General features: G+C 36.4%; 1 protein-coding gene across 2 annotated transcripts; it reads right to left on the bottom strand.

Annotated features, from left to right (window-relative positions):
* Positions 1–1,595: 1,595 nt before the first annotated feature.
* Positions 1,596–26,164, bottom strand: LOC143247679 (uncharacterized). 2 transcript variants are annotated; one of them, XM_076496068.1, is made up of 3 exons: positions 25,305–26,164; positions 19,810–19,954; positions 1,596–1,961 (listed from the first exon to the last, which is right to left on the bottom strand). In XM_076496068.1, exons 1-3 carry the CDS (start codon positions 25,426–25,428, stop codon positions 1,634–1,636), a joined length of 597 nt encoding a protein of 198 aa, XP_076352183.1. In that variant the 5' UTR covers positions 25,429–26,164; the 3' UTR covers positions 1,596–1,633. The 2 variants fall into 2 exon arrangements, with proteins under 2 accessions (XP_076352183.1, XP_076352184.1); XM_076496069.1 differs by having other exon boundaries at positions 25,314–26,164.
* Positions 26,165–27,621: the final 1,457 nt, after the last annotated feature.

The raw sequence follows: 27,621 nt of genomic DNA, 5'->3' as shown, positions 1-27,621 counted from the left end.
ATTCTCTTTAACGTCATACAGGGTGTTCGGAAAGTCACTGTGCACTTATATATTTATTAACATACCAAACTGCACAGTGACTTTCCGAACACCCTGTATAAACCGTCAGACTTACTGCTAAGTTACTGGAGGACTTGCGGACCTTTTAATTCTTGGATTCACAGTCTAAGATGTAAGCCTCGCCTGGTCGACTTGAAAAATTAGTTGGATTTGGGAAAAATGAGCCAATAATCTTGGATTTTAAATTTGATTATAGAACATTGAACCAATCATTATGGATTTTAAATTTGATTTAAGATCAACGAGCCAATAATCTTGGGTTTTAAATTTGATTTAAGAACAACGAGCCAATCATCTTGGATTTTAAATTTGAGTTAAGAACAACGAGCCAATCATCTTGGAATTTAAATTTGAGTTAAGAACAACGAGCCAATCATCTCTGATTAAAAAAACAACAACATCAGAATATTGTGTTTTTTCCTTATTTATTTGCTCCTCGTGTTAGTTTTATAATAACATGATTTATGTGGCTCGTTAACACTCAGTCTACGTAACTGTGATGTTTTGAGATAAAGTTGGGGTTAAACCCATCAAATAGGAACCAAAATGAGGAACCCATTCCTCTCGTCTCGACACTTCAGTGGAAAAAAAAAATCTAATTCTTAATGCCGTTTGACGGTTTTTATCAGACATAAAAGCATCAGACGAGACTTCATTTCTTTTTAAACGGTTTGGAGTGGAGACAGTGACTTTCATATATCTGTTTTTCCCATTATTCCTTTCTCTTTTATCTAAAAGGAAAATTGTTAGACAAATAGAGTTTTCTATAGCACTTTGTGTATATTATGGCTCACAATGTATAATACTAATCTATATACTTTCTCTGTTATTTATTTTTAAAATTTTCTTGTTCCTAGAAGTTTCAAACTTCCTTGAACAGTCTAAATTTTTGTTGTTTTATGTAAAATTGTCTTCAAAAGTGAACATTAAATTTACCACCAGGATACCAATTTGTCTTATAGCAAAGCCACATCGGGCTATCTGCTGTGTCCACCGAGGGGAATCGAATCCCAGGTTTTAGCGTTGTAAATCCTAGACTTACCGCTGCACCAGCGGGGGAACAACTGATTGTGCCACCATCACCTGGTATTTCCAGATGGTTACCCCACCAAGTATTAAACCAAACCAGACACTGGGTGTCTACTGGGGATCACACGATTTATTTTTCATTGTGGTATAAACAATGGTTATAATAAATGTGATTTTTCTTTGCAGAATTAAAAAAAAAAAAACATCACCGAAACTTCCAATATATTCAAAATGTTTTATTTATAAGTGGAAAGATGGAAAATATTTACATTTGCTATTGGACAGAACGGTGGAATGTAAGAGGTAAAAGCTGACAAAGAAGGGGGGATATTCCTGTTCTTAAATCTCGTGCACACGAGACAAATCATGAAAAGATCACTTGAGTAATAATGAGGCACTTAATATCCAGCAAGTCCACTTTGAATAACAAAGACAAGATTAGAAATCTTTGAGCTCAGGTTAGCTGACCACTATGGAAAGCTGGGTTGTTTTGTTTCGTCCACAAAGAATTGAAACGCATGTTGTTTTAACAACAAACGTTGTGCTACCTGTAGACAACGTCCCCCATTTCTTCATTAAGGTCACCAGAATTTTCAATGAATGAAGGCTCTTCTCGAAATGTTACTTCTGCTTTGGATCCTTGTCTGAGACGGCCATTCTGAGGCGCGTGCAGAACGGCACTAGTGGTCAAAAACTTCACCTGATGATGGGTACTTTTGGAAGCACGTCTGGAGTAAATCATGCCTGAAGACGGCTCGGCCTCGATCTCTGCTTTGTCTTCTAGTCTTGGACCAATTTCAGACGAAGAATCTCGTGAAAAGAATGATGGCCTCTCCCGAAATCCTGGAATTTCTAAGGTTACAGCTCGCATTCTGGAATATGAGATTTATAATACAGTATTTGGTCTCGTACCGAACACAACGACAAATCTTATAAATGGTTACCAGTGCAATATATATTATATATTGTTTAGTCTGTTATTATCAATTGAGTGTGTGTGTCTTTTTGGCAAAATAGTCATTACAGTAAGTGTGATGATCGGTTCAACATTATATTCTCACTGCCATGGATTTATATACTTACGATTCTAAATATTTGAACTAAGTGTGCAGATACAGCAGTTGGAAACTTAGATTTGAAGGTTTTATAACGAGAAAATATTATGTTTCCACTAGAATTTGAATATTCATCGTACAGGCCTCCTGTACTTAAATAACGCCCTTGTGAAAAAGATGCAAGCAGTTAGAACCTACTTTAATTTTTCGCCCCAGGACTGAATGCCCCAACAGCAATTCCATGGATCAAGTTTCTGTATCGTATCTCCCTTAAGGTGGGGATTATGCCCAAGTGAAGAGTTAATATAACTTTAAAATGCAGCAAGAGACCTTTTGGTCCATTTAAGCTGTCCTGTTCACAAAATAAAACTAAACATTTAAAACCTGGAATTATTATTGAAGACGTTTTCAAGCATTTCCTTAAACTAACTGTATATGTCACATCTGAAGGAAATCTGTTCCAAAGACCAATCACGTTGTTAGAAAAATAAAGATGTCTTAGCTGAAGATGACGTCTGTTCTTCCAAAATATATATTTGTGTCCCTAGTCCTACCATCCTCATCATTAAGTATGAAGCAGCAACACTCTTAATTCACTTAATATTAGAGACCTCAATTGAATTTCGTCTAACTCTTATTGTGTTTCAAGGGAAAACGAATTCAGAGATCTTAAAAGATTCTCCTATAATAACACTTCCATCCAAGCCATCTTCCTAATTGTCCTTTTATGAGCCTCGTCCAACAATTTGGTGTCCTTTCTGAGGTAGGCAGTCTAAGATCGAGCGCAAAGTAATTCAAATGAGGCCTAGCCACATTTAAGGAGAAATGTTTAACTCAGGGATGTAAAGAACATACATATTGTTACTTGTAGCTCGGTTCCAGCCCCCCCTTTTCTCCCCTGTGTATCAGGGGTCCGTAGACTCTCCCTGAGTCTGATTTCACACAGATACAGAAGTAATTTTCAAAGAAGGTACGCAGATGCTCCTGGGAATTAACTGTCTTTGCCGATCAGCGAAAAACAAATAGGGATAAAAGTAAATATTCTCATTAATATTTCCCGAAATCTGGAGTTTCTCTGGAGTAAGCCGATTTGGTGTAAACATTTTTACAAGTTAGTATGAACTGGGAATAATTTTTTTTTCAATGCGTGTAATGGAAATTATCTCTGATGTAGGTAATCTAGAATTGTGGGATACCGCACTAGAGTACCTGACCCAGTAGGTTTATGGATACGACATAGAATCCGTTCAGTCATGTCGTAGAAATCTAGCACTTTTTTTTGTTTGTGTTTGTTCTTTTTTAGCTGTTTATTTTTATCCGGGAAAACGTTTTATTCTTTTGTGGTTATAAATTTATTTTTGCAGAATTGTTTCATTTTTTGTATACGACTATTTTATCCTGGGAAAGCTCTGTTGTACATAAAGGATAGAAATGAAATTAACGTGTTTTAATAGATTATTATCTCCAAGGAACTGTAATGGAAGATTAAAAAGTTATTTAATTATTCATTAAAGCATTTTTAACCTTTCTAGTTTCGATTACGTAGCAGTGTCGTTATTAGGCTTAAGATCATCTTAGATTCTAGTTTACTCAAGGAAGTGAAATATGACACAACGGTTCTTATATTAAATACTTGCTTATTGATGGGCCCGATATGTCCAGGTGAGTTAAGGCGTTCGACTGTTAATCTGAGGGTCGTGGGTTCGAATCCCCGTAACACCAAACATGCTCGCCCTTTTAGCCGTGGGGGCATTATAATGTGACGGTCAATCCCACTATTCGTTGGTAAAAGAGTAGCCCCAGAGTTTGCGGTGGGTGGTGATGACTAGCTGCCTTCCCTCTAGTCTTACACTGCTAAATTAGTGACGGCTAGCGCAGATAGCCCTCGAGTAGCTTTGTGCGAAATTAAAAAATTTAATTACGTTAATTTGTAGTCTGAGCTCATTTAATAACGTTAATTCGTTGTCTGAGCTGATTAATAACGTTAATTCGTAGTCTGAGCTCATTTAATAACGTTAATTCGTTGTCTGAGCTGATTAATAACGTTAATTCGTAGTCTGAGCTATTGGGAACAAATTGAATGTTACCGAAACGTCTGTGGTAATTTTTATGTGTCCTATAGTATTTAGCCGTTGACATAGCATCTCATAGAACGACTCTGAGTTTTTCCAAGTTCAAAATTTTATTTCATATCACCACCATCTTTTGACCTATTTGAGATCTAATTACAGTTTTGGACTCAGAAGGTCAAACTTTTTCGATTGATGTATTTGATCATACTCAAGGTCTCATAGATTAACTTACTCTAATCGTGCCTAAAATAATTTTAATTTAAGGGTAGGCGGTAGAGATCCTAATGAGTAATATAACTGAATCGGGTATGTACCCCCGCCCCATGTTTGATATAGCTAGCGCACAAAAATATAACTAATAGGAAGGGAAAAAAACGTAACAGATGAAGTTACTCTAATCCTGCCTAAAAGAGTTACAACTGGCGTAGATATTGAGGATATTGCTGTTTTGGACACGTTTCTATCTAAATGTCATTGTTTAACAGATGTCTTATTAATTAGCAAAGGACAATTTCGCGGGAAGGTGTGGAGCGCTCTCTACATAGAAGATTTAATACCGCTATTAAACGGGAAATGTTTGAGTAGCTTCCAGTGTAAGAAACTTATTAACTTGAACCAGGTTAAATAAATCATGTATAACTAAATATAATAAAGAAAAATGAGACGAATTGACTTGGGGTGTAATAAACTATCTAATGTAATTAGTAAAGACGTAATTAACAGGCGTGATTAGGAACACGACTCCGTAGACTGTTGTACAACCTTTGAAACTGTCCAATGATGATTTTGAAACGATTTGTTAGATTGAGGTATAGACACATAATCAAATGTCTAAAGACAAACGACTCCATGGTCTAACTGTTAGGCTAAGTCCTTATAGTAAACTTTTCAAAATACAATCTCAAACCACCCATTGAAACACCTTTAACTTCGTTTTGTTACCTCCCCCCCTCAAAAAAGCACCTTTAAAACCTATAAATTTAAAGTTCAAGCTATATTTGTTGTAACCAAAAACACCGCCGAAGCATTTCGACTTTGTTTTATTAACGATACTGTAATTGTACAACCCAATACGAATCAGTTGAAATATAACTCTCTTGTAGCATTTTGATGTGTGCGTATGTGGGGATGTGTGTGTGTGTGTATGTGTGTGTGGGGGTGTTTGGACATCGTTAAATTAATTATCAGTAGAAAATCTCTTATCACAAAATAACAGATTTCTTCATGGAAACATTTATAGATTAGTATAAAAATTCACATTTAATGTTAGTCAGATATGAATTATATACTTAACTGGTTGTATTGATTCTTGAAACTACAGATTGATAGATATTTCTAAATCAAAACGAATCTGAAAGGCCCGTTACTTTTAAATCACTGTTCTAGATCAAAACGAATCTGAAAGGCCCGTTACTTTTAAATCACTGTTCTAGATCAAAACGAATCTGAAAGGCCCGTTACTTTTAAATCACTGTTCTAGATCAAAACGAATCTGAAAGACCCGTTACTTTTAAATCACTGTTCTAGATCAAAACGAATCTGAAAGACCCGTTACTTTTAAATCACTGTTCTAGATCAAAACGAATCTGAAAGGCCCGTTACTTTTAAATCACTGTTCTAGATCAAAACGAATCTGAAAGACCCGTTACTTTTAAATCACTGTTCTAGATCAAAACGAATCTGAAAGACCCGTTACTTTTAAATCACTGTTCTAGATCAAAACGAATCTGAAAGACCCGTTACTTTTAAATCACTGTTCTAGATCAAAACGAATCTGAAAGGCCCGTTACTTTTAAATCACTGTTCTAGATCAAAACGAATCTGAAAGGCCCATTACTTTTAAATCACTGTTCTAGATCAAAACGAATCTGAAAGACCTGTTACTTTTAAATCACTGTTCTAGATCAAAACGAATTTGAAAGGCCCATTACTTTTAAATCACTGTTCTAGATCAAAACGAATCTGAAAGACCCGTTACTTTTAAATCACTGTTCTAGATCAAAACGAATCTGAAAGGCCCGTTACTTTTAAATCACTGTTCTAGATCAAAACGAATCTGAAAGGCCCATTACTTTTAAATCACTGTTCTAGATCAAAACGAATCTGAAAGACCCGTTACTTTTAAATCACTGTTCTAGATCAAAACGAATCTGAAAGGCCCGTTACTTTTAAATCACTGTTCTAGATCAAAACGAATCATAAAGGCCCGTTACTTTTAAATCACTGTTCTAGATCAAAACGAATCATAAAGGCCCGTTACTTTTAAATCACTGTTCTAGATCAAAACGAATCTGAAAGACCCGTTATTTCAAATCACTGTTCTAGATCAAAACGAATCTGAAAGACCCGTTACTTTTAAATCACTGTTCTAGATCAAAACGAATCTGAAAGACCCGTTACTTTTAAATCACTGTTCTAGATCAAAACGAATCTGAAAGGCCCGTTACTTTTAAATCACTGTTCTAGATCAAAACGAATCTGAAAGACCCGTTATTTCAAATCACTGTTCTAGATCAAAACGAATCTGAAAGACCCGTTACTTTTAAATCACTGTTCTAGATCAAAACGAATCTGAAAGACCCGTTACTTTTAAATCACTGTTCTAGATCAAAACGAATCTGAAAGGCCCGTTACTTTTAAATCACTGTTCTAGATCAAAACGAATCTGAAAGACCCGTTATTTCAAATCACTGTTCTAGATCAAAACGAATCTGAAAGACCCGTTACTTTTAAATCACTGTTCTAGATCAAAACGAATCTGAAAGACCCGTTACTTTTAAATCACTGTTCTAGATCAAAACGAATCTGAAAGACCCGTTATTTCAAATCACTGTTCTAGATCAAAACGAATCTGAAAGGCCCGTTACTTTTAAATCACTGTTCTAGATCAAAACGAATCTGAAAGGCCCGTTACTTTTAAATCACTGTTCTAGATCAAAACGAATCTGAAAGGCCCGTTACTTTTAAATCACTGTTCTAGTTCAAAACGAATCTGAAAGACCCGTTACTTTTAAATCACTGTTCTAGTTCAAAACGAATCTGAAAGACCCGTTACTTTTAAATCACTGTTCTAGATCAAAACGAATCTGAAAGGCCCGTTACTTTTAAATCACTGTTCTAGATCAAAACGAATCTGAAAGGCCCGTTACTTTTAAATCACTGTTCTAGATCAAAACGAATCTGAAAGACCCGTTACTTTTAAATCACTGTTCTAGTTCAAAACGAATCTGAAAGACCCGTTACTTTTAAATCACTGTTCTAGATCAAAACGAATCTGAAAGGCCCGTTACTTTTAAATCACTGTTCTAGATCAAAACGAATCTGAAAGGCCCGTTACTTTTAAATCACTGTTCTAGATCAAAACGAATCTGAAAGACCCGTTACTTTTAAATCACTGTTCTAGTTCAAAACGAATCTGAAAGACCCGTTACTTTTAAATCACTGTTCTAGATCAAAACGAATCTGAAAGGCCCGTTAATTTTATTTCATATCACCACCATCTTTTGACCTATTTGAGATCTAATTACAGTTTTGGACTCAGAAGGTCAAACTTTTTCGATTGATGTATTTGATCATACTCAAGGTCTCATAGATTAACTTACTCTAATCGTGCCTAAAATAATTTTAATTTAAGGGTAGTCGGTAGAGATCCTAATGAGTAATATAACTGAATCGGGTATGTACCCCCGCCCCATGTTTGATATAGCTAGCGCACAAAAATATAACTAATAGGAAGGGAAAAAAACGTAACAGATGAAGTTACTCTAATCCTGCCTAAAAGAGTTACAACTGGCGTAGATATTGAGGATTCCCTCTTGTTTTAGTGACAACTAACCAACACAGTATTTATTTGTTTTAAGGTAGTTTGTTATTTCAAAGTCGCAACCATCTAATTTACAGCAATAACTGTTTTGGACACGTTTCTATCTAAATGTCATTGTTTAACAGATGTCTTATTAATTAGCAAAGGACAATTTCGCGGGAAGGTGTGGAGCGCTCTCTACATAGAAGATTTAATACCGCTATTAAACGGGAAATGTTTGAGTAGCTTCCAGTGTAAGAAACTTATTAACTTGAACCAGGTTAAATAAATCATGTATAACTAAATATAATAAAGAAAAATGAGACGAATTGACTTGGGGTGTAATAAACTATCTAATGTAATTAGTAAAGACGTAATTAACAGGCGTGATTAGGAACACGACTCCGTAGACTGTTGTACAACCTTTGAAACTGTCCAATGATGACTTTGAAACGATTTGTTAGATTGAGGTATAGACACATAATCAAATGTCTAAAGACAAACGACTCCATGGTCTAACTGTTAGGCTAAGTCCTTATAGTAAACTTTTCAAAATACAATCTCAAACCACCCATTGAAACACCTTTAACTTCGTTTTGTTACCTCCCCCCCTCAAAAAAGCACCTTTAAAACCTATAAATTTAAAGTTCAAGCTATATTTGTTGTAACCAAAAACACCGCCGAAGCATTTCGACTTTGTTTTATTAACGATACTGTAATTGTACAACCCAATACGAATCAGTTGAAATATAACTCTCTTGTAGCATTTTGATGTGTGCGTATGTGGGGATGTGTGTGTGTGTGTGTGTGTGTGGGGGGTGTTTGGACATCGTTAAATTAATTATCAGTAGAAAATCTCTTATCACAAAATAACAGATTTCTTCATGGAAACATTTATAGATTAGTATAAAAATTCACATTTAATGTTAGTCAGATATGAATTATATACTTAACTGGTTGTATTGATTCTGGAAACTACAGATTGATAGATATTTCTAAATCAAAACGAATCTGAAAGGCCCGTTACTTTTAAATCACTGTTCTAGATCAAAACGAATCTGAAAGGCCCGTTACTTTTAAATCACTGTTCTAGATCAAAACGAATCTGAAAGGCCCGTTACTTTTAAATCACTGTTCTAGATCAAAACGAATCTGAAAGACCCGTTACTTTTAAATCACTGTTCTAGATCAAAACGAATCTGAAAGACCCGTTACTTTTAAATCACTGTTCTAGATCAAAACGAATCTGAAAGGCCCGTTACTTTTAAATCACTGTTCTAGATCAAAACGAATCTGAAAGACCCGTTACTTTTAAATCACTGTTCTAGATCAAAACGAATCTGAAAGACCCGTTACTTTTAAATCACTGTTCTAGATCAAAACGAATCTGAAAGACCCGTTACTTTTAAATCACTGTTCTAGATCAAAACGAATCTGAAAGGCCCGTTACTTTTAAATCACTGTTCTAGATCAAAACGAATCTGAAAGGCCCATTACTTTTAAATCACTGTTCTAGATCAAAACGAATCTGAAAGACCCGTTACTTTTAAATCACTGTTCTAGATCAAAACGAATTTGAAAGGCCCATTACTTTTAAATCACTGTTCTAGATCAAAACGAATCTGAAAGACCCGTTACTTTTAAATCACTGTTCTAGATCAAAACGAATCTGAAAGGCCCGTTACTTTTAAATCACTGTTCTAGATCAAAACGAATCTGAAAGGCCCATTACTTTTAAATCACTGTTCTAGATCAAAACGAATCTGAAAGACCCGTTACTTTTAAATCACTGTTCTAGATCAAAACGAATCTGAAAGGCCCGTTACTTTTAAATCACTGTTCTAGATCAAAACGAATCATAAAGGCCCGTTACTTTTAAATCACTGTTCTAGATCAAAACGAATCATAAAGGCCCGTTACTTTTAAATCACTGTTCTAGATCAAAACGAATCTGAAAGACCCGTTACTTTTAAATCACTGTTCTAGATCAAAACGAATCTGAAAGGCCCGTTACTTTTAAATCACTGTTCTAGATCAAAACGAATCTGAAAGACCCGTTATTTCAAATCACTGTTCTAGATCAAAACGAATCTGAAAGACCCGTTACTTTTAAATCACTGTTCTAGATCAAAACGAATCTGAAAGACCCGTTACTTTTAAATCACTGTTCTAGATCAAAACGAATCTGAAAGGCCCGTTACTTTTAAATCACTGTTCTAGATCAAAACGAATCTGAAAGACCCGTTATTTCAAATCACTGTTCTAGATCAAACGAATCTGAAAGACCCGTTACTTTTAAATCACTGTTCTAGATCAAAACGAATCTGAAAGACCCGTTACTTTTAAATCACTGTTCTAGATCAAAACGAATCTGAAAGACCCGTTATTTCAAATCACTGTTCTAGATCAAAACGAATCTGAAAGGCCCGTTACTTTTAAATCACTGTTCTAGATCAAAACGAATCTGAAAGGCCCGTTACTTTTAAATCACTGTTCTAGATCAAAACGAATCTGAAAGGCCCGTTACTTTTAAATCACTGTTCTAGTTCAAAACGAATCTGAAAGACCCGTTACTTTTAAATCACTGTTCTAGTTCAAAACGAATCTGAAAGACCCGTTACTTTTAAATCACTGTTCTAGATCAAAACGAATCTGAAAGGCCCGTTACTTTTAAATCACTGTTCTAGATCAAAACGAATCTGAAAGGCCCGTTACTTTTAAATCACTGTTCTAGATCAAAACGAATCTGAAAGACCCGTTACTTTTAAATCACTGTTCTAGTTCAAAACGAATCTGAAAGACCCGTTACTTTTAAATCACTGTTCTAGATCAAAACGAATCTGAAAGGCCCGTTACTTTTAAATCACTGTTCTAGATCAAAACGAATCTGAAAGGCCCGTTACTTTTAAATCACTGTTCTAGATCAAAACGAATCTGAAAGACCCGTTACTTTTAAATCACTGTTCTAGTTCAAAACGAATCTGAAAGACCCGTTACTTTTAAATCACTGTTCTAGATCAAAACGAATCTGAAAGGCCCGTTAATTTTATTTCATATCACCACCATCTTTTGACCTATTTGAGATCTAATTACAGTTTTGGACTCAGAAGGTCAAACTTTTTCGATTGATGTATTTGATCATACTCAAGGTCTCATAGATTAACTTACTCTAATCGTGCCTAAAATAATTTTAATTTAAGGGTAGTCGGTAGAGATCCTAATGAGTAATATAACTGAATCGGGTATGTACCCCCGCCCCATGTTTGATATAGCTAGCGCACAAAAATATAACTAATAGGAAGGGAAAAAAACGTAACAGATGAAGTTACTCTAATCCTGCCTAAAAGAGTTACAACTGGCGTAGATATTGAGGATTCCCTCTTGTTTTAGTGACAACTAACCAACACAGTATTTATTTGTTTTAAGGTAGTTTGTTATTTCAAAGTCGCAACCATCTAATTTACAGCAATAACTGTTTTGGACACGTTTCTATCTAAATGTCATTGTTTAACAGATGTCTTATTAATTAGCAAAGGACAATTTCGCGGAAGGTGTGGAGCGCTCTCTACATAGAAGATTTAATACCGCTATTAAACGGAAATGTTTGAGTAGCTTCCAGTGTAAGAAACTTATTAACTTGAACCAGGTTAAATAAATCATGTATAACTAAATATAATAAAGAAAAATGAGACGAATTGACTTGGGGTGTAATAAACTATCTAATGTAATTAGTAAAGACGTAATTAACAGGCGTGATTAGGAACACGACTCCGTAGACTGTTGTACAACCTTTGAAACTGTCCAATGATGACTTTGAAACGATTTGTTAGATTGAGGTATAGACACATAATCAAATGTCTAAAGACAAACGACTCCATGGTCTAACTGTTAGGCTAAGTCCTTATAGTAAACTTTTCAAAATACAATCTCAAACCACCCATTGAAACACCTTTAACTTCGTTTTGTTACCTCCCCCAAAAAAAAAGCACCTTTAAAACCTATAAATTTAAACTTCAAGCTATATTTGTTGTAACCAAAAACACCGCCGAAGCATTTCGACTTTGTTTTATTAACGATACTGTAATTGTAGAACCCAATACGAATCAGTTGAAATATAACTCTCTTGTAGCATTTTGATGTGTGCGTATGTGGGGATGTGTGTGTGTGTGTATGTGTGTGTGGGGGGGGTGTTTGGACATCGTTAAATTAATTATCAGTAGAAAATCTCTTATCACAAAATAACAGATTTCTTCATAGAAACATTTATAGATTAGTATAAAAATTCACATTTAATGTTAGTCAGATATGAATTATATACTTAACTGGTTGTATTGATTCTGGAAACTACAGATTGATAGATATTTCTAAATCAAAACGAATCTGAAAGGCCCGTTACTTTTAAATCACTGTTCTAGATCAAAACGAATCTGAAAGGCCCGTTACTTTTAAATCACTGTTCTAGATCAAAACGAATCTGAAAGGCCCATTACTTTTAAATCACTGTTCTAGATCAAAACGAATCTGAAAGACCCGTTACTTTTAAATCACTGTTCTAGATCAAAACGAATCTGAAAGGCCCGTTACTTTTAAATCACTGTTCTAGATCAAAACGAATCTGAAAGGCCCATTACTTTTAAATCACTGTTCTAGATCAAAACGAATCTGAAAGACCCGTTACTTTTAAATCACTGTTCTAGATCAAAACGAATCTGAAAGGCCCGTTACTTTTAAATCACTGTTCTAGATCAAAACGAATCTGAAAGGCCCATTACTTTTAAATCACTGTTCTAGATCAAAACGAATCTGAAAGACCCGTTACTTTTAAATCACTGTTCTAGATCAAAACGAATCTGAAAGGCCCGTTACTTTTAAATCACTGTTCTAGATCAAAACGAATCATAAAGGCCCGTTACTTTTAAATCACTGTTCTAGATCAAAACGAATCATAAAGGCCCGTTACTTTTAAATCACTGTTCTAGATCAAAACGAATCTGAAAGACCCGTTATTTCAAATCACTGTTCTAGATCAAAACGAATCTGAAAGACCCGTTACTTTTAAATCACTGTTCTAGATCAAAACGAATCTGAAAGACCCGTTACTTTTAAATCACTGTTCTAGATCAAAACGAATCTGAAAGGCCCGTTTCTTTTAAATCACTGTTCTAGATCAAAACGAATCATAAAGGCCCGTTACTTTTAAATCACTGTTCTAGATCAAAACGAATCTGAAAGACCCGTTATTTCAAATCACTGTTCTAGATCAAAACGAATCTGAAAGACCCGTTATTTCAAATCACTGTTCTAGATCAAAACGAATCTGAAAGGCCCGTTACTTTTAACTCACTGTTCTAGATCAAAACGAATCTGAAAGACCCGTTACTTTTAAATCACTGTTCTAGATCAAAACGAATCTGAAAGGCCCGTTACTTTTAAATCACTGTTCTAGATCAAAACGAATCTGAAAGACCCGTTATTTCAAATCACTGTTCTAGATCAAAACGAATCTGAAAGACCCGTTACTTTTAAATCACTGTTCTAGATCAAAACGAATCTGAAAGACCCGTTACTTTTAAATCACTGTTCTAGATCAAAACGAATCTGAAAGACCCGTTATTTCAAATCACTGTTCTAGATCAAAACGAATCTGAAAGGCCCGTTACTTTTAAATCACTGTTCTAGATCAAAACGAATCTGAAAGGCCCGTTACTTTTAAATCACTGTTCTAGATCAAAACGAATCTGAAAGGCCCGTTACTTTTAAATCACTGTTCTAGATCAAAACGAATCTGAAAGACCTGTTACTTTCAAATCACTGTTCTAGATCAAAACGAATCTGAAAGACCCGTTACTTTCAAATCACTGTTCTAGATCAAAACGAATCTGAAAGGCCCGTTACTTTTAAATCACTGTTCTAGATCAAAACGAATCTGAAAGACCCGTTACTTTTAAATCACTGTTCTAGATCAAAACGAATCTGAAAGGCCCGTTACTTTTAAATCACTGTTCTAGATCAAAACGAATCTGAAAGGCCCGTTACTTTTAAATCACTGTTCTAGATCATAATGAATCTGAAAGGTCCGTTACTTTTAAATCTCTGAGAGACGTTTCTAACTTTGTCCTTAGATTACAGTTTCCTTTCAAGTTGCCTCTCTCTTCCTACCAGGCCCTGCATGGTCAGGTGGGTTAAGGCGTTCGACTCGCAATCCGAAGGTCGCGGGTTCGAATCCCCATCGCACCAAACATGCTCGCCCTTTCAGCCGTGGGGGCGTTATAATGTTACGATCAATCCCACTAACCGTTAATAAAAGAGTAGCCCAAGAGTTGGCGGTGGGTGGTGATGACTAGCTGCCTTCTTACACTGCTAAATTAGGGGCGGCTAGCGCAAATAGGCCTTAAATAGCTTTGTGCGAAATTCAAAAAACAAACAAACAAACAAACCCTTCCTACCAGCTGGCCATACCGGGCCAGGACAACGGTAATCCAACGGTCGCAGGTTCGAATCCCCATCATGCCAAACATGCTCGCCCTTTCAACCGTGAGGGCGTTATAATGTGACTGTCAAGCCCAGTATTCGTTGGTAGAAGAGTAGCCCAAGCGATGGCGGTGGGTGGTGATGGCTGAATGCCTTCTCTCTAGTCTCACACTGCTAAATTAGAGACGGCTAGCGCAGATAGCCCTCGTGTAGCTTTGCGCAAAATTCAAAACAAATAGTCCTATCCTCTAGTGGCTCAACGACAAGTCAGAGGTATTATAACACTGAAAGTTGTCTTTCCATACCTCTGATGGGCATTGTACATTGGGCGAGCATGTTTGGTGCGACCGGGATTCGAACCCGCGACCCTCAGATTACAGTCTTAACCCACCTGGCCATGCTGGGCCGCATTTCTTTTTGTATGGTGATTGTAGAGAAATTGTTTTTGTAACTGGACAGCCGCGTAACTGGTCAGTGTAATCAAATTAAGTATTATAGTTCGTAAACCGTAAACCATTGTTGTTGTTATAATGCAATGTAATAAAATATTCCAAACAGTATAAATATGAATCGTGTATCGGAGATCACTCGAACTGACTAAACAAATATCAATACTTGACTTAATTTGTAGTAACAGTACAAAAGCTAGTGAACTGTTTAAAGCCATTTGGACAAACGATACAAAGGCAGTGGTGTATTTGTGATAATTTGAACTAACAGTACAAATATTATTGATGTTGTTCAGGTGATCTGAAGTTTAGTACAAAGGTTGTTGATGTAGTTCAGGTAATCTGAAGTTTAGTACAAAGGTTGTTGATGTAGTTCAGGTAATCTGAAGTTTAGTACGAAGGTTGTTGATGTAGTTCAGGTAATCTGAAGTTTAGTACAAAGGTTGTTGATGTAGTTCAGGTAATCTCAAGTTTAGTACAAAGGTTGTTGATGTAGTTCAGGTAATCTCAAGTTTAGTACAAAGGTTGTTGATGTAGTTCAGGTAATCTGAAGTTTAGTACAAAGGTTGTTGATGTAGTTCAGGTAATCTGAAGTTTAGTACAAAGGTTGTTGATGTAGTTCAGGTAATCTCAAGTTTAGTACAAAGGTTGTTGATGTAGTTCAGGTAATCTGAAGTTTAGTACAAAGGTTATTGATGTAGTTCATTATATTCTATTAAGTTTTGGCATTATTTAATTCTGTTACTTGTTTAAAAGAATCCTGTGTTTGAAATTTAAGTTGATCAGTTGGATGTCCTCGAGAAGTTGTGAAAAATACAAACTAAAGACATTTAATAATAAAAACAAATCTTTAATACGTTTCTTTTACTAATTCTTTGTTTACATGTCTGTGATTGGAATATAAGATCTTGACATTTCTTATTACGTCCTTTTCATATATTTATCACTGATACTAAAATTCAAGTCTTTGATCAAAGTTTCTTACAAAGATAAAACAGTACCCATAATTCCTTCTTTATATATTTGGATATGTTGATATTGTTGTTTTTAAATGTTTACTTGAAGAAAAGAATGGTTTTCTTCTTCCTGTGTATTTTTATACCATGTTTGGAATGTTGGCTCCAGTAACTTGAAGGATAAGAAGTGTAAATGGTATTTCTTAAGTGGTCAAGTAATTGGAGCTAATCGTTGTTTAATAATATGTTTATTTGAAACACCCGCTGGCTTTGACACAATTCTAGGTTTTAACCGTTACTGTTTAATGTCTGGAAATTGTACATTCGAAGATGGATGTTTCACTACGACGGCTGCTGGACTTAAGGTTGAGACAGTTGTGGTTGTCCGTGAGTTCCATACAAAAATAGGCAACTCTCTTTATTCCTGGTGTGGTTAGAGGGTTGAATCAATTTACTCCTGGTGTGGTTAGAGAATAAATCAATTTATTCCTGGTGTAGATAGAGGGTTGAATCAATTTATTCCTGGTGTGGATAGAGGGTTAAATCAACTTAAAGTTATTCCTGGTGTAGATAGAGGGTTAAATCAATTTATTAATGGTGTGGTTAGAGGGTTGAATCAATTTATTCCTGGTGTGGATAGAGGGTTGAATCAATTTATTCCTGGTGTGGATAGAGGGTTAAATCAACTTAAAGTTATTCCTGGTGTAGATAGAGGGTTAAATCAATTTATTAATGGTGTGGTTAGAGGGTTGAATCAGTTTATTCCTGGTGTGGATAGAGGGTTGAATCAATTTATTCCTGGTGTAGATAGAGGGTTAAATCAACTTAAAGTTATTCCTGGTGTAGATAGAGGGTTAAATCAATTTATTAATGGTGTAGATAGAGGGTTGAATCAATTTATTCCTGGTGTGGTTAGAGGGTTGAATCAATTTATTCCTGGTGTGGATAGAGGGTTGAATCAATTTATTCCTGGTGTAGATAGAGGGTTAAATCAACTTAAAGTTATTCCTGGTGTAGATAGAGGGTTAAATCAATTTATTAATGGTGTAGATAGAGGATTGAATCAATTTATTCCTGGTGTAGATAGAGGATTGAATCAATTTATTCCTGGTGTGGTTAGAGGGTTGAATCAATTTATTCCTGGTGTGGATAGAGGGTTGAATCAATTTATTCCTGGTGTAGATAGAGGGTTAAATCAACTTAAAGTTATTCCTGGTGTAGATAGAGGGTTAAATCAATTTATTAATGGTGTAGATAGAGGGTTGAATCAATTTATTCCTGGTGTGGTTAGAGGGTTGAATCAATTTATTCCTGGTGTGGATAGAGGGTTGAATCAATTTTGACAACAAAACCCTTGAAATTCTCGATATAATAATAAAATATAATTATTGTTACAGAATTTACCAGGAACGAAAGACAAAGTAAAAAGGAAGTGAACAACAAATAATAAATTAATTGTCCTTTCTGGCTACAACAAACAGTAAACAACGTCCAACAGATGATAAACCATTTCGGACAAGTCTTCCTTCTATAGTTCCATTAAATCCACATCAGAATGATAAAAAACTCCATGTTGCTAATTTGTTTTCACAGTTTAAAGAAGTCCTCGTTCGAAACCACTTCCTATAAAATCTGTAAGCCTTCAAGTAAGTTACCAGAACTGTTCCGTGAGTCCAACTAAAACATTTTGCATTTTTATAGAAATATGAAATCGAATTCCCCTCTTGCACGTGCTGTTGTGACGTCACACACTTCTGTCGGACTGTGTGTAAGTTTAGTCAGTGTTTGGTGTTAACTTCAGATTTAGTGTAGTGCCATATGACGTAATGAAGTTATTAAACCTCCAAAACATGAAATATCTCTACAACAAATTGAACTTGGTATACATTTAAAGTTATAAATGCATTGATTGTGTGCCGTTTGAGGATACAAGTACTATTACTCGTGTACTAACAGGTTAAGTGCCCATAAACGGTTGCAAGAACTCTGTCATTTGTAAAAGTACCAAAATACAACATGTTTTATAATCGAGTGATATAACCTTAGGTACAGCACACAGCAAGCAGTAACAAGTTATAACTTTAGGAGTAACAGACATTCAATAGTTAAATAGCAAACGATATTATATTTGTATAACCCTGGAAGCAGTACACAGTAAGTTATGCAGTAACAGTTGATGACCTTAGTAGTAGCAACAAACGTTGTGTCGTGTAGTAACAGTGGAAAACCATAGTACTATCAACAAACGTTGTGTCGTGTAGTAACAGTGAATAATCTTAATAGTAGTAATAAACGTTGTGTCGTGTAGTAACAGTGAATAATCTTAATAGTAGTAATAAACGTTGTGTCGTGTAATAACAATAAGTAACCTCAGTAGTAGTAACAAACGTTGTGTCGTGTAGTAACAGTTGATAACCTTAGTAGTAGCAACACACGTTGTGTCGTGTAGTAACAGTGGGTAACCTCAGTAGTAGTAACAAACGTTGTGTCGTGTAGTAACAGTTGATAACCTTAGTAGTAGCAACACACGTTGTGTCGTGTAGTAACGGTGGATAACTTTAGTAGTAGTAACAAATGTTGTGTCGTGTAGTAACAGTGGATAACCTTAGTAGTAGCAACAAACGTTGTATCGTGTAGTAACTGTTGATAACCTCATTAGTAGTAACAAATGTTGTGTCGTGTAGTAACAGTGGGTAACCTTTGTAGTAGCAACAAACGTTGTGTCATGTAGTAACAGTGGGTAAACTTAGTACAAGCAACAAACGTTGTATCATGTAGTAACTGTTGATAACCTCAGTAGTGGTAACAAATGTTGTGTCGTGTAGTAACAGTTGACAAACTCAGTAGTAGTAACAAACGTTGTATCGTGAGGTAACAGTTGATAACCTCAGTAGTAGTAACAAACGTTGTGTCGTTAGTAACAGTGGGTAATTTTTGTAGTTGCAACAAAGGTTGTGTGGTGTAGTAACAGTGGATAACCTTAGTAGTAGTAACAGTGGATAACCTCAGTAGTAGTAACAAACGTTGTGTGGTGTAGTAACAGTGGATAACCTCAGTAGTAGTAACAAACGTTATGTCGTGTAGTAACAGTGGGTAACCTTAGTAGTAGCAACAAACGTTGTATCGTGTAGTAACTGTTGATAACCTCATTAGTAGTAACAAATTTTGTGTCGTGTAGTAACAGTGGGTAACCTTTGTAGTAGCAACAAACGTTGTGTCATGTAGTAACAGTGGGTAAACTTAGTACAAGCAACAAACGTTGTATCATGTAGTAACTGTTGATAACCTCAGTAGTGGTAACAAATGTTGTGTCGTGTAGTAACAGTTGACAAACTCAGTAGTAGTAACAAACGTTGTATCGTGAGGTAACAGTTGATAACCTCAGTAGTAGTAACAAACGTTGTGTCGTTAGTAACAGTGGGTAATTTTTGTAGTTGCAACAAAGGTTGTGTGGTGTAGTAACAGTGGATAACCTCAGTAGTAGTAACAAAGGTTGTGTGGTGTAGTAACAGTGGATAACCTCAGTAGTAGTAACAAACGTTGTGTGGTGTAGTAACAGTGGATAACCTCAGTAGTAGTAACAAACGTTATGTCGTGTAGTAACAGTGGGTAACCTTAGTAGTAGTAACAAACGTTGTGTCGTGTAGTAACAGTGGGTAACCTTAGTACTAGCAACAAACGTTGTGTCGTTAGTAACAGTGGGTAATTTTTGTAGTAGGAACAAACGTTGTGTCGTGTAGTATCAGTTGATAACCTTAGTAGTAACAGGAAAAACTCAAACATTAGTGATAATAGAACACTTATTGTCAAAAAGTATAGAAACACGCTGTTTACAAAAAACTAAATAGAACAAGAACACAAGAGATCCATTTAGAATCTACACCAATAAACCAGACATTTAAGAGCGACACTTACCCTGCCTTTAAACGTCTCATGTGCTCACGTTTTCGGTCTCGCTGTGCTCTGTGTCTCAGGGCACAGATGATTGCGAAAGCAAACAGTGGAAAGCTAATAATACAAGAAACAATCGGAATCACGACTGGTCGAGCATCGAGGGAAACTGAAAAGAAAACATTTTATCAGAATTCATTTATTTCGCAAAATCTACAGTTATGTATTTAACCTCTGATTAAGTGTCACGTGTTTATCTGTTCTGCTCTTCTTTAATAAAGAGTGACTTTACACTAACTAGGGCCATGTTTAACACCACGAGGTAATAGTAGTTGTACACTAACTAGGGCCATGTTTAACACCACGAGGTAATAGTAGTTGTACACTAACTAGGGCCATGTTTAACACCACGAGGTAATAGTAGTTGTACACTAACTAAGGCCATGTTTAACACCACGAGGTAATAGTACTTGTACACTAACTAGGGCCATGTTTAACACCACGAGGTAATAGTAGTTTTACACTAACTAGGGCCATGTTTAACACCACGAGGTAATAGTAGTCTTACACTAACTAGGGCCATGTTTAACACCACGAGGTAATAGTAGTTGTACAGTAACTAGGGCCATGTTTAACACCACGAGGTAATAGTGGTTGTACACTAATTAGGACCATGTTTAACACCACGAGGTAATAGTAGTTGTACAATAACTAGGGCCATGTTTAACACCACGAGGTAATAGTAGTTGTACACTAACTAGGGCCATGTTTAACACCACGAGGTAATAGTAGTTGTACACTAACTGGGGCCATGTTTAACACCACGAGGTAATAGTAGATGTACACTAACTTGGGCCATGTTTAACACCACGAGGTAATAGTAGTTGTACACTAACTGGGGCCATGTTTAACACCACGAGGTAATAGCACTTGTACACTAACTAAGGTTATGTTTAACACCACGAAGTAATAGTACTTGTACACTAACTTGGTCCATGTTTAACACCACGAGGTAATAGTAGTTGTACACTAACTAGGGTCATGTCACCACGAGGTAATAGTAGTTGTACACTAACTAGGGCCATGTTTAACACCACGAGGTAATAGTAGTTGTACACTAACTAGGGCCATGTTTAACACCACGAGGTAATAGTAGTATTACACTAACTCGGACCCTTTTTAACACCACGAGGTAATAGTAGTTGTACACTAACTAGGGCCATGTTCTACACCACGAGGTAATAGTAGTTGTACACTAACTAGGGTTATGTTCTACACCACGAGGTAATAGTAGTTGTACACTTACTTGGGCCATGTTTAACACCACGAGGTAATAGTAGTTGTACACTTACTTGGGCCATGTTTAACACCACGAGGTAATAGTAGTTGTACACTAACTAGGGCCATGGTTAACACCACGAGGTAATAGTAGTTGTACACTAACTAAGGCCATGTTTAACACCACGAGGTAATAGTAGTTGTTCACTAACTAAGGCCATGTTTAACACCGCGAGGTAATAGTAGTTGTTCACTAACTTGGGCCATGTTTGACACCACGAGGTAATAGTAGTTGTACACTAACTAAGGCCATGTTTAACACCACGAGGTAATAGTAGTTGTACACTAACTAAGGCCATGTTTAACACCGCGAGGTAATAGTAGTTGTACACTAACTAGGGTCATGTTTAACACCACGAGGTAATAGTAGTTGTACACTAACTAGGGCCATTTTTAACACCAGGAGGTAATAGTAGTTGTACACTAAATAAGATCATGTTTAACACCACGAGGTAATAGTAGTTGGTCACATTAACTAAGGCCATGTTCAACACCACGAGTTAATAGTAGTTCTACATTAACTTGGGCCATGTTTAAAACCACGAGGTAATAGTAGTTGTACACTAACTAAGGCCATGTTTAACACCACGAGGTAATAGTAGTTGTACACTAACTAAGGCCATGTTTAACACCACGAGGTAATAGTAGTATTACACTAACTCGGAGGTGATCTTAGCCTTTGTCTCCCTCCCCCATTCGTGGAAGAAAGTGTTCAGGGTGAAACACCAAACCTCGAGGAAATAGCGGGGACCCCCTTACTTGTTGCTTGTTATTATATTTACACCATATGCAGGAAAAGAAATGCGTACTGGGGTTATTTGTTGCGTGTTGACAACTTGAAACTTGCAACATATAAGTAGATATTGTATGAATGGGAATTTGGCTAGGCGTGCCCTTGTGGATAGCGTATTGGATTGTAACTCCGAGTGTTTATGGTTCCAGTCCCCTACTACAGGTTTTCCTAAATTGAGGGTCGCAGAAAAGTGTTGGCGATGGGGGGTTGGGGGAGAACGGGACATACACAAAGTGGACAATACAGGTGAGGTACTGGGTGTCTATAGAGTCATTGGGTGAATGGGGGTGGGCTCAGATAGAATGATGCTCTTAGAAACTGGGAAACTCCACATTATTCCGTTAGGGTATCCATAGTGTTGACAGTGGGTGTTTGATCACATGTCTTGCTTCTTATCTATAAGTTCAAAAGTAAGGAAAGTTAACGCAGGCAGCCCTCGTTTAGCTTTGCGCGAAATTCTAGAAGACAAAAACAGAAAAGCAAAAGTGAGTTTCCCGGATGTGAAACTTGTTCGTTGGTAATTAAGCACCTCGCATGTGTTAATACCTTTACATTGTCAAATCAGCGGAATTCAGAACAAGCCTCATAAAAATAAAAACCTCTACCAAACCACCTGCTTGTTTATATCCAGAAAATGTTATGTAGAAAGGAGATATTGTTTTTATATTCCACTTGGAAGTAATGTGAAAAGGAATATGGAAATCAAAAGTTATAAGGTAAATGTCTGTTTGTATATATACATGACATATTTTATTCAGTATTCATAAAGACAGTAGAAATCGTAACACACTTACCTACACAAACAAAACGGACAATTATCATAACAGCGTGGAAGCAATGAGGTAAAACTAGCATACGTAGATGTATGTGGTCAGTGTTCTAATAAACAGCATCTTAAAGAGATGAAAGCAAATAAAACTAAATGTGAAACTTAGTCTCTGCAAACTTAAGTTAAACTCGTGTTTTCATTGTGTACAAGGGCACTAAAAGCCAAGGAAGTCCAAGCGAAGCCTCATCTAATCTGTGGGCTATTGAAACTCCAACTACAGTAGGTTTCAATTTTTATGATTTTTTCTCGTTTTTCCGGATATTCCTGTACAAGAAATTGAAATAAATGGTGAATATTTCTTGCTCATGAATCTCTTCTCTCTTAAGAAAATGCTTATTGGAAACGCTTCTCTCGTTTTTCCATACCATAACAATGAGTGACTAATTCGTCTGTAATGTTTAATAAATTATCCTCTACCATTCCGACTGTACTCGACTTTACGGTTAGGCTTTTTAATAAAAGAAAGTAGGCCTAGTCCACTTGGCACAATGAGTCTGTACAGTGTTAGCAAATGTTTTAATGTTGTATTTTTAATAAAAGAAAGTAGGCCTAGTCCACTTTGCACAATGAGTCTATACAGTGTTAGCAAATGTTTTTAATGTTGTATTTTTAATAAAAGAAAGTAGGCCTAGTCCACTTGGCACAATGAGTCTGTACAGTGTTAGCAAATGTTTTTAATGTTGTATTTTTTAATAAAAGAAAGTAGGCCTAGTCCACTTTGCACAATGAGTCTATACAGTGTTAGCAAATGTTTTTAATGTTGTATTTTTAATAAAAGAAAGTAGGCCTAGTCCACTTTGCACAATGAGTCTATACAGTGTTAGCAAATGTTTTTAATGTTGTATTTTTTAATAAAAGAAAGTAGGCCTAGTCCACTTGGCACAATGAGTCTATACAGTGTTAGCAAATGTTTTTAATGTTGTATTTTTTAATAAAAGAAAGTAGGCCTAGTCCACTTGGCACAATGAGTCTATACAGTGTTAGCAAATTTTTTTAATGTTGTATTTTTTAATAAAAGAAAGTAGGCCTAGTCCACTTGGCACAATGAGTCTATACAGTGTTAGCAAATGTTTTTAATGTTGTATTTTTTCGGCAACAACTTTTTTTATTTTTGTTTAACTTCGATAAGAATTATAAGGGGCTAGGTTTTGCATAAAAAAATGTAAGCTTGTTTATTTTATTTCGTGTGGACTTGCTCGGTGGTCCGTTAGCGTTTAGGGATTTGACAATGCTACAGTGTAACTGTTAGCTCGTTACACGTAACGCGTGTAAATTATTAACCTTATCTTAAGTAAGACAACGTCAAGTCGTGTCTAGTGAGCTTTCTTTATAAGCTAAACATTCAATATAAATGGGAAACTTATTTTCGGCCCTGTTCCGTAAGTCGGTTAAGTTTCGATCTCTCCTTCCTGATTCACTGTTCCGCCACGCGTGTAAGTTCGTACCTAACGGATTTTGGACTATTCATCAAGGAAGGAGGAGGCGTGATTTGAAGGGGGGGGGCCTTTCCTCCCACCTTCTTCCTGTATACACACGAGTCATAATAATAATAATAATCTGAAACAATATTTTGTTCCCCACCCTACACTCCTCAAAATTTGTTCACATCTCCCGACGGTAGAAGAAGGTATGGCTATTTGGACAATTAAAAAACAAAGTTATGGTTTTAGTTATTCACAGTATGATGGAGATGTTTAGTTTGTTCAGTTGGTTTCCTTAAGAAATTAATATTATGAAAAACAACAACAACTAAAGCAGGCCTGGCTTGGTTAGGGGGCGCTTACTTCGTAATTTGAGGGTCACTGATTCGAATCCCCGTTACACTAAACATGCTCGCCCTTTCAGCCGTGGGAGAGTTATACTGTACGGTCAATCCCACTATTCGTTGCTATATTAGAGACAGCTAGCGCAGATAGCCCTCGTGAATTTCCAAGCAAACCAAACCAGGCAACGAAACCCAGGTTTTTACTCATTCATTGGACACATTAAACTTACGTTATCCAGGTCTTTAACTGATTTAACAGATTAAGTAACCCAATCTAATTCCATCAAACTGATTAACTTTTCAAATTAATAATTAGACGAATGTTTTAGTTCTAGTGTACAAATATTTTTTCGTGGATGTTTAGGCTGGTTTTATTTATACTGCGTTTAGTCAAAACTTTAGGTCATGTGGTGATTGCAGTTTTTAACTTTCCACGTGACGCGATGTTTTGTTATATATCAAATTGATAAACCTTATTTTATTGTGTACTTACTGTTCCTGGTCGAAAGCAACCTAAGCCAAAACGATCATATTTTGTGAACATTTCGGCTTACAAACCAAAACTTACGGAATGCATCTGCATGTTTGGTGAACCTTAGGCTTGACTGGTTGTTTCACAACATGATTGTAAAAATGATTTAATATGAAATACAGGAATAGATGAACCGTGATAAATCTTAGGTTTAACTGGTTATTTCATAAGATAATTGTACTGAAACATAGGAGGTGCACTGGAATATTAAAACCGTTTAATACCAGAAACTTATAACGTACATAATATTAAGTCAACGTACAGGGCTCACCTGTAGGCTTAGGAAAAGGAAGGGTAAACCTTCCCATATCATGTTGGGAAACTTCAGGTACGGTTGTAGCAGTTGAGAGCATTGTCGTGTTTGTAGCAGAACCAGTAGACATCATTTATACAGATGAAACATTGATACAGACGACACTAAATAAATTGGAAGTAGAGGTCCAGTGGTAGGTGTTCATGCGTCATTGTCGCTGGCTTCTCAGCTGTCTTCGCATCAAGTCTTTTCTCCGAAGGAGTGTTCTGGGCTCGATTCTCTCTTCAGCAAACTCTTGAGAAAGAGACAGTAGAATGTACAGAATTACTTTAACGTCAAAAATGAATACGATCCATTATAATGATGTATTCAGTTGGCTTCAGTCGACACTTTGTTATGACTGAATCGGAACATGTTTGCGCTATTAAAAAAATATTAAACTGCGCATGCGTATTTTGAGGAGAAGTAACTTCGATTATCACTTCTGTAGTTACAGTGCACAGAAGTGATTCTCGTTTTTTTCTCGCAACTATACAAAATAAAAGGGAGTGAACAAGCACGTCTAAAGATATCCTAGTGCAGGTGTCAAGTGTCGTATACAGCATTGACAGGCAGCGTGCGTCTCGCTCCGCGAACCAACCCCGACTCCCTGGAATGACCGGGCTGCGAACAACAGTTACGAGCTAATCGATAACCCACAGTCATTGTTCAGCGCCACAAGAAGTTACTTCTACGGGGGATTTATTGTAGAGTAAACCCTCCATAATTCATAGGATTCAAGGAACAGGCGGTGTTGTGCAGGTAATGACAATTAAAATGTTAGGTATCTATCGTTTTAAAGAAACGGCGAAACGATCTCTTTAAATCCAACCTCGATTTACAAGTTTTTTTGTTTGTTTGTTTGTTTTCGAATTTCGCGCAAAGCTACAAAAAGGGCTATCTGCGCTAACCGTCCTTCATTTATCAGTGTAAGAATACAGAGGAGGCAGCTAATCTTCGCCACCCACTCACCGCCAACTCTTGAACTAATACTTTATCAACGAATTGATCGTCACGTTATAACATCCCAACGGCTGAAAGGGCGAGCATGTTTACTGTGGCGGGGATTCGAACCCACGACCATCAGTGCCCAAACACCTGATCATGCCGGGCCTGTTTACAAGCAATTACTGGACTTTCAAATTCTATTTAAACAATTAGTTGTTTGTTTTTTTGTTTTTTCTTCACGTATCCTAAGACATGATGCGGTGAAATAACTTGTTCGAGAAATTTCAAGTTGAATAAAATTATGTAAATCCATTTCGTGATTAAAGTACGAAAGTTAAAACACGTGTGTTATTAGTTACCTACCCAATTCAAGTCTTTCGTGTTTTCAGATCTACTTCTAATTTCCAGGGTTTTGGTTTTGTTTGTTTGTTTTTGAATTTCGCACAAAGCTACTCGAGGGCTTTCTGTACTAGCCGTCCCTAATTTAGCAGTGTAAGACTAGAGGGAAGGCAGCTAGTCATCACCACTCACCGCCAACTCTTGGACTACTCTTTTACCAACGAATAGTGGGATTGACCGTCACATTATGACGCCCCCACGGCTGAAAAAGCGAGCATGTTTGGTGCGACGGGGATGCGAACCCGCGACCCTCAAATTACGAGATCGCACGCCTTAACACGCTTGGCCATGCCGGGCCCACTAGGGAGAGCCACTGTTAGATTGTATAAACTGTGGTCCGATTTGTTTTTGTTATTGTTGTTAAACACAAAACTACGCAATGGGCTATCTGTGTTGTGCCCGCCACGAGTATCCAAAACCGACTTTCGTGTCCTCACCCATCCTACTTACCTCTGAGGTACTGGAGTAGTGGGAGGGGGTACCTACTCTGGAATGACTTTGTGAAGAGATTTCTTGAAATTACTCCTGGAATTTAAACGAGATTCAGTCACGAATAGAAATGACTATAAATAGATTTCTCGAAATAACTTCTGTAATTCTGACCAAATTCGGAAAGGACTAGAAGTCCATCTTTCGTATAAGCAGGTCATAATGAATTTTCAATCCCTGTGGCTCCTAAAAAAATTCGGTAAAATCTTATAAATGATTCTCTTCCGACTGAAGATTCATAGAACCTGGAAAACGGATTTAAATATTTAGAATTCCGTTAAGTGGCTGCCATGTTGAAAAGGGTTAGGTCATATAAGCCAAAAAGTGAACACTTGAGTGTTTTTTTATGTCCAAACTCCTGAAGATTATTCGAGGTTAATGTAATACGAAGCGATAAAACTGTGCTTAATTTGAAGAGTCATAGATTGACGGAACGAGCGTCACCTGTCAT

Source organism: Tachypleus tridentatus, chromosome 3 (assembly GCF_004210375.1).
Source record: "Tachypleus tridentatus isolate NWPU-2018 chromosome 3, ASM421037v1, whole genome shotgun sequence".
NCBI classification, from domain to species: Eukaryota; Metazoa; Arthropoda; class Merostomata; order Xiphosura; family Limulidae; genus Tachypleus; species Tachypleus tridentatus.
Note: the sequence above shows the minus strand (reverse complement) of the source record. Positions and strands in the feature narration are given on the sequence as shown.

What these genes read in the sequence shown, in the direction of transcription:
- LOC143247679 (XM_076496068.1), bottom strand. Translation starts at nt 25,428, where the DNA reads ATGATGTCTACTGGTTCTGCTACAAACACGACAATGCTCTCAACTGCT. An exon ending in TAAGCCTACAGGTGAGCCCT is followed by an intron (nt 19,955 to 25,304) that starts GTACGTTGACTT and finishes TTTTCTTTTCAG; the next exon opens with TTTCCCTCGATGCTCGACCA. An exon ending in ATGAGACGTTTAAAGGCAGG is followed by an intron (nt 1,962 to 19,809) that starts GTAAGTGTCGCT and finishes CTCATATTCCAG; the next exon opens with AATGCGAGCTGTAACCTTAG.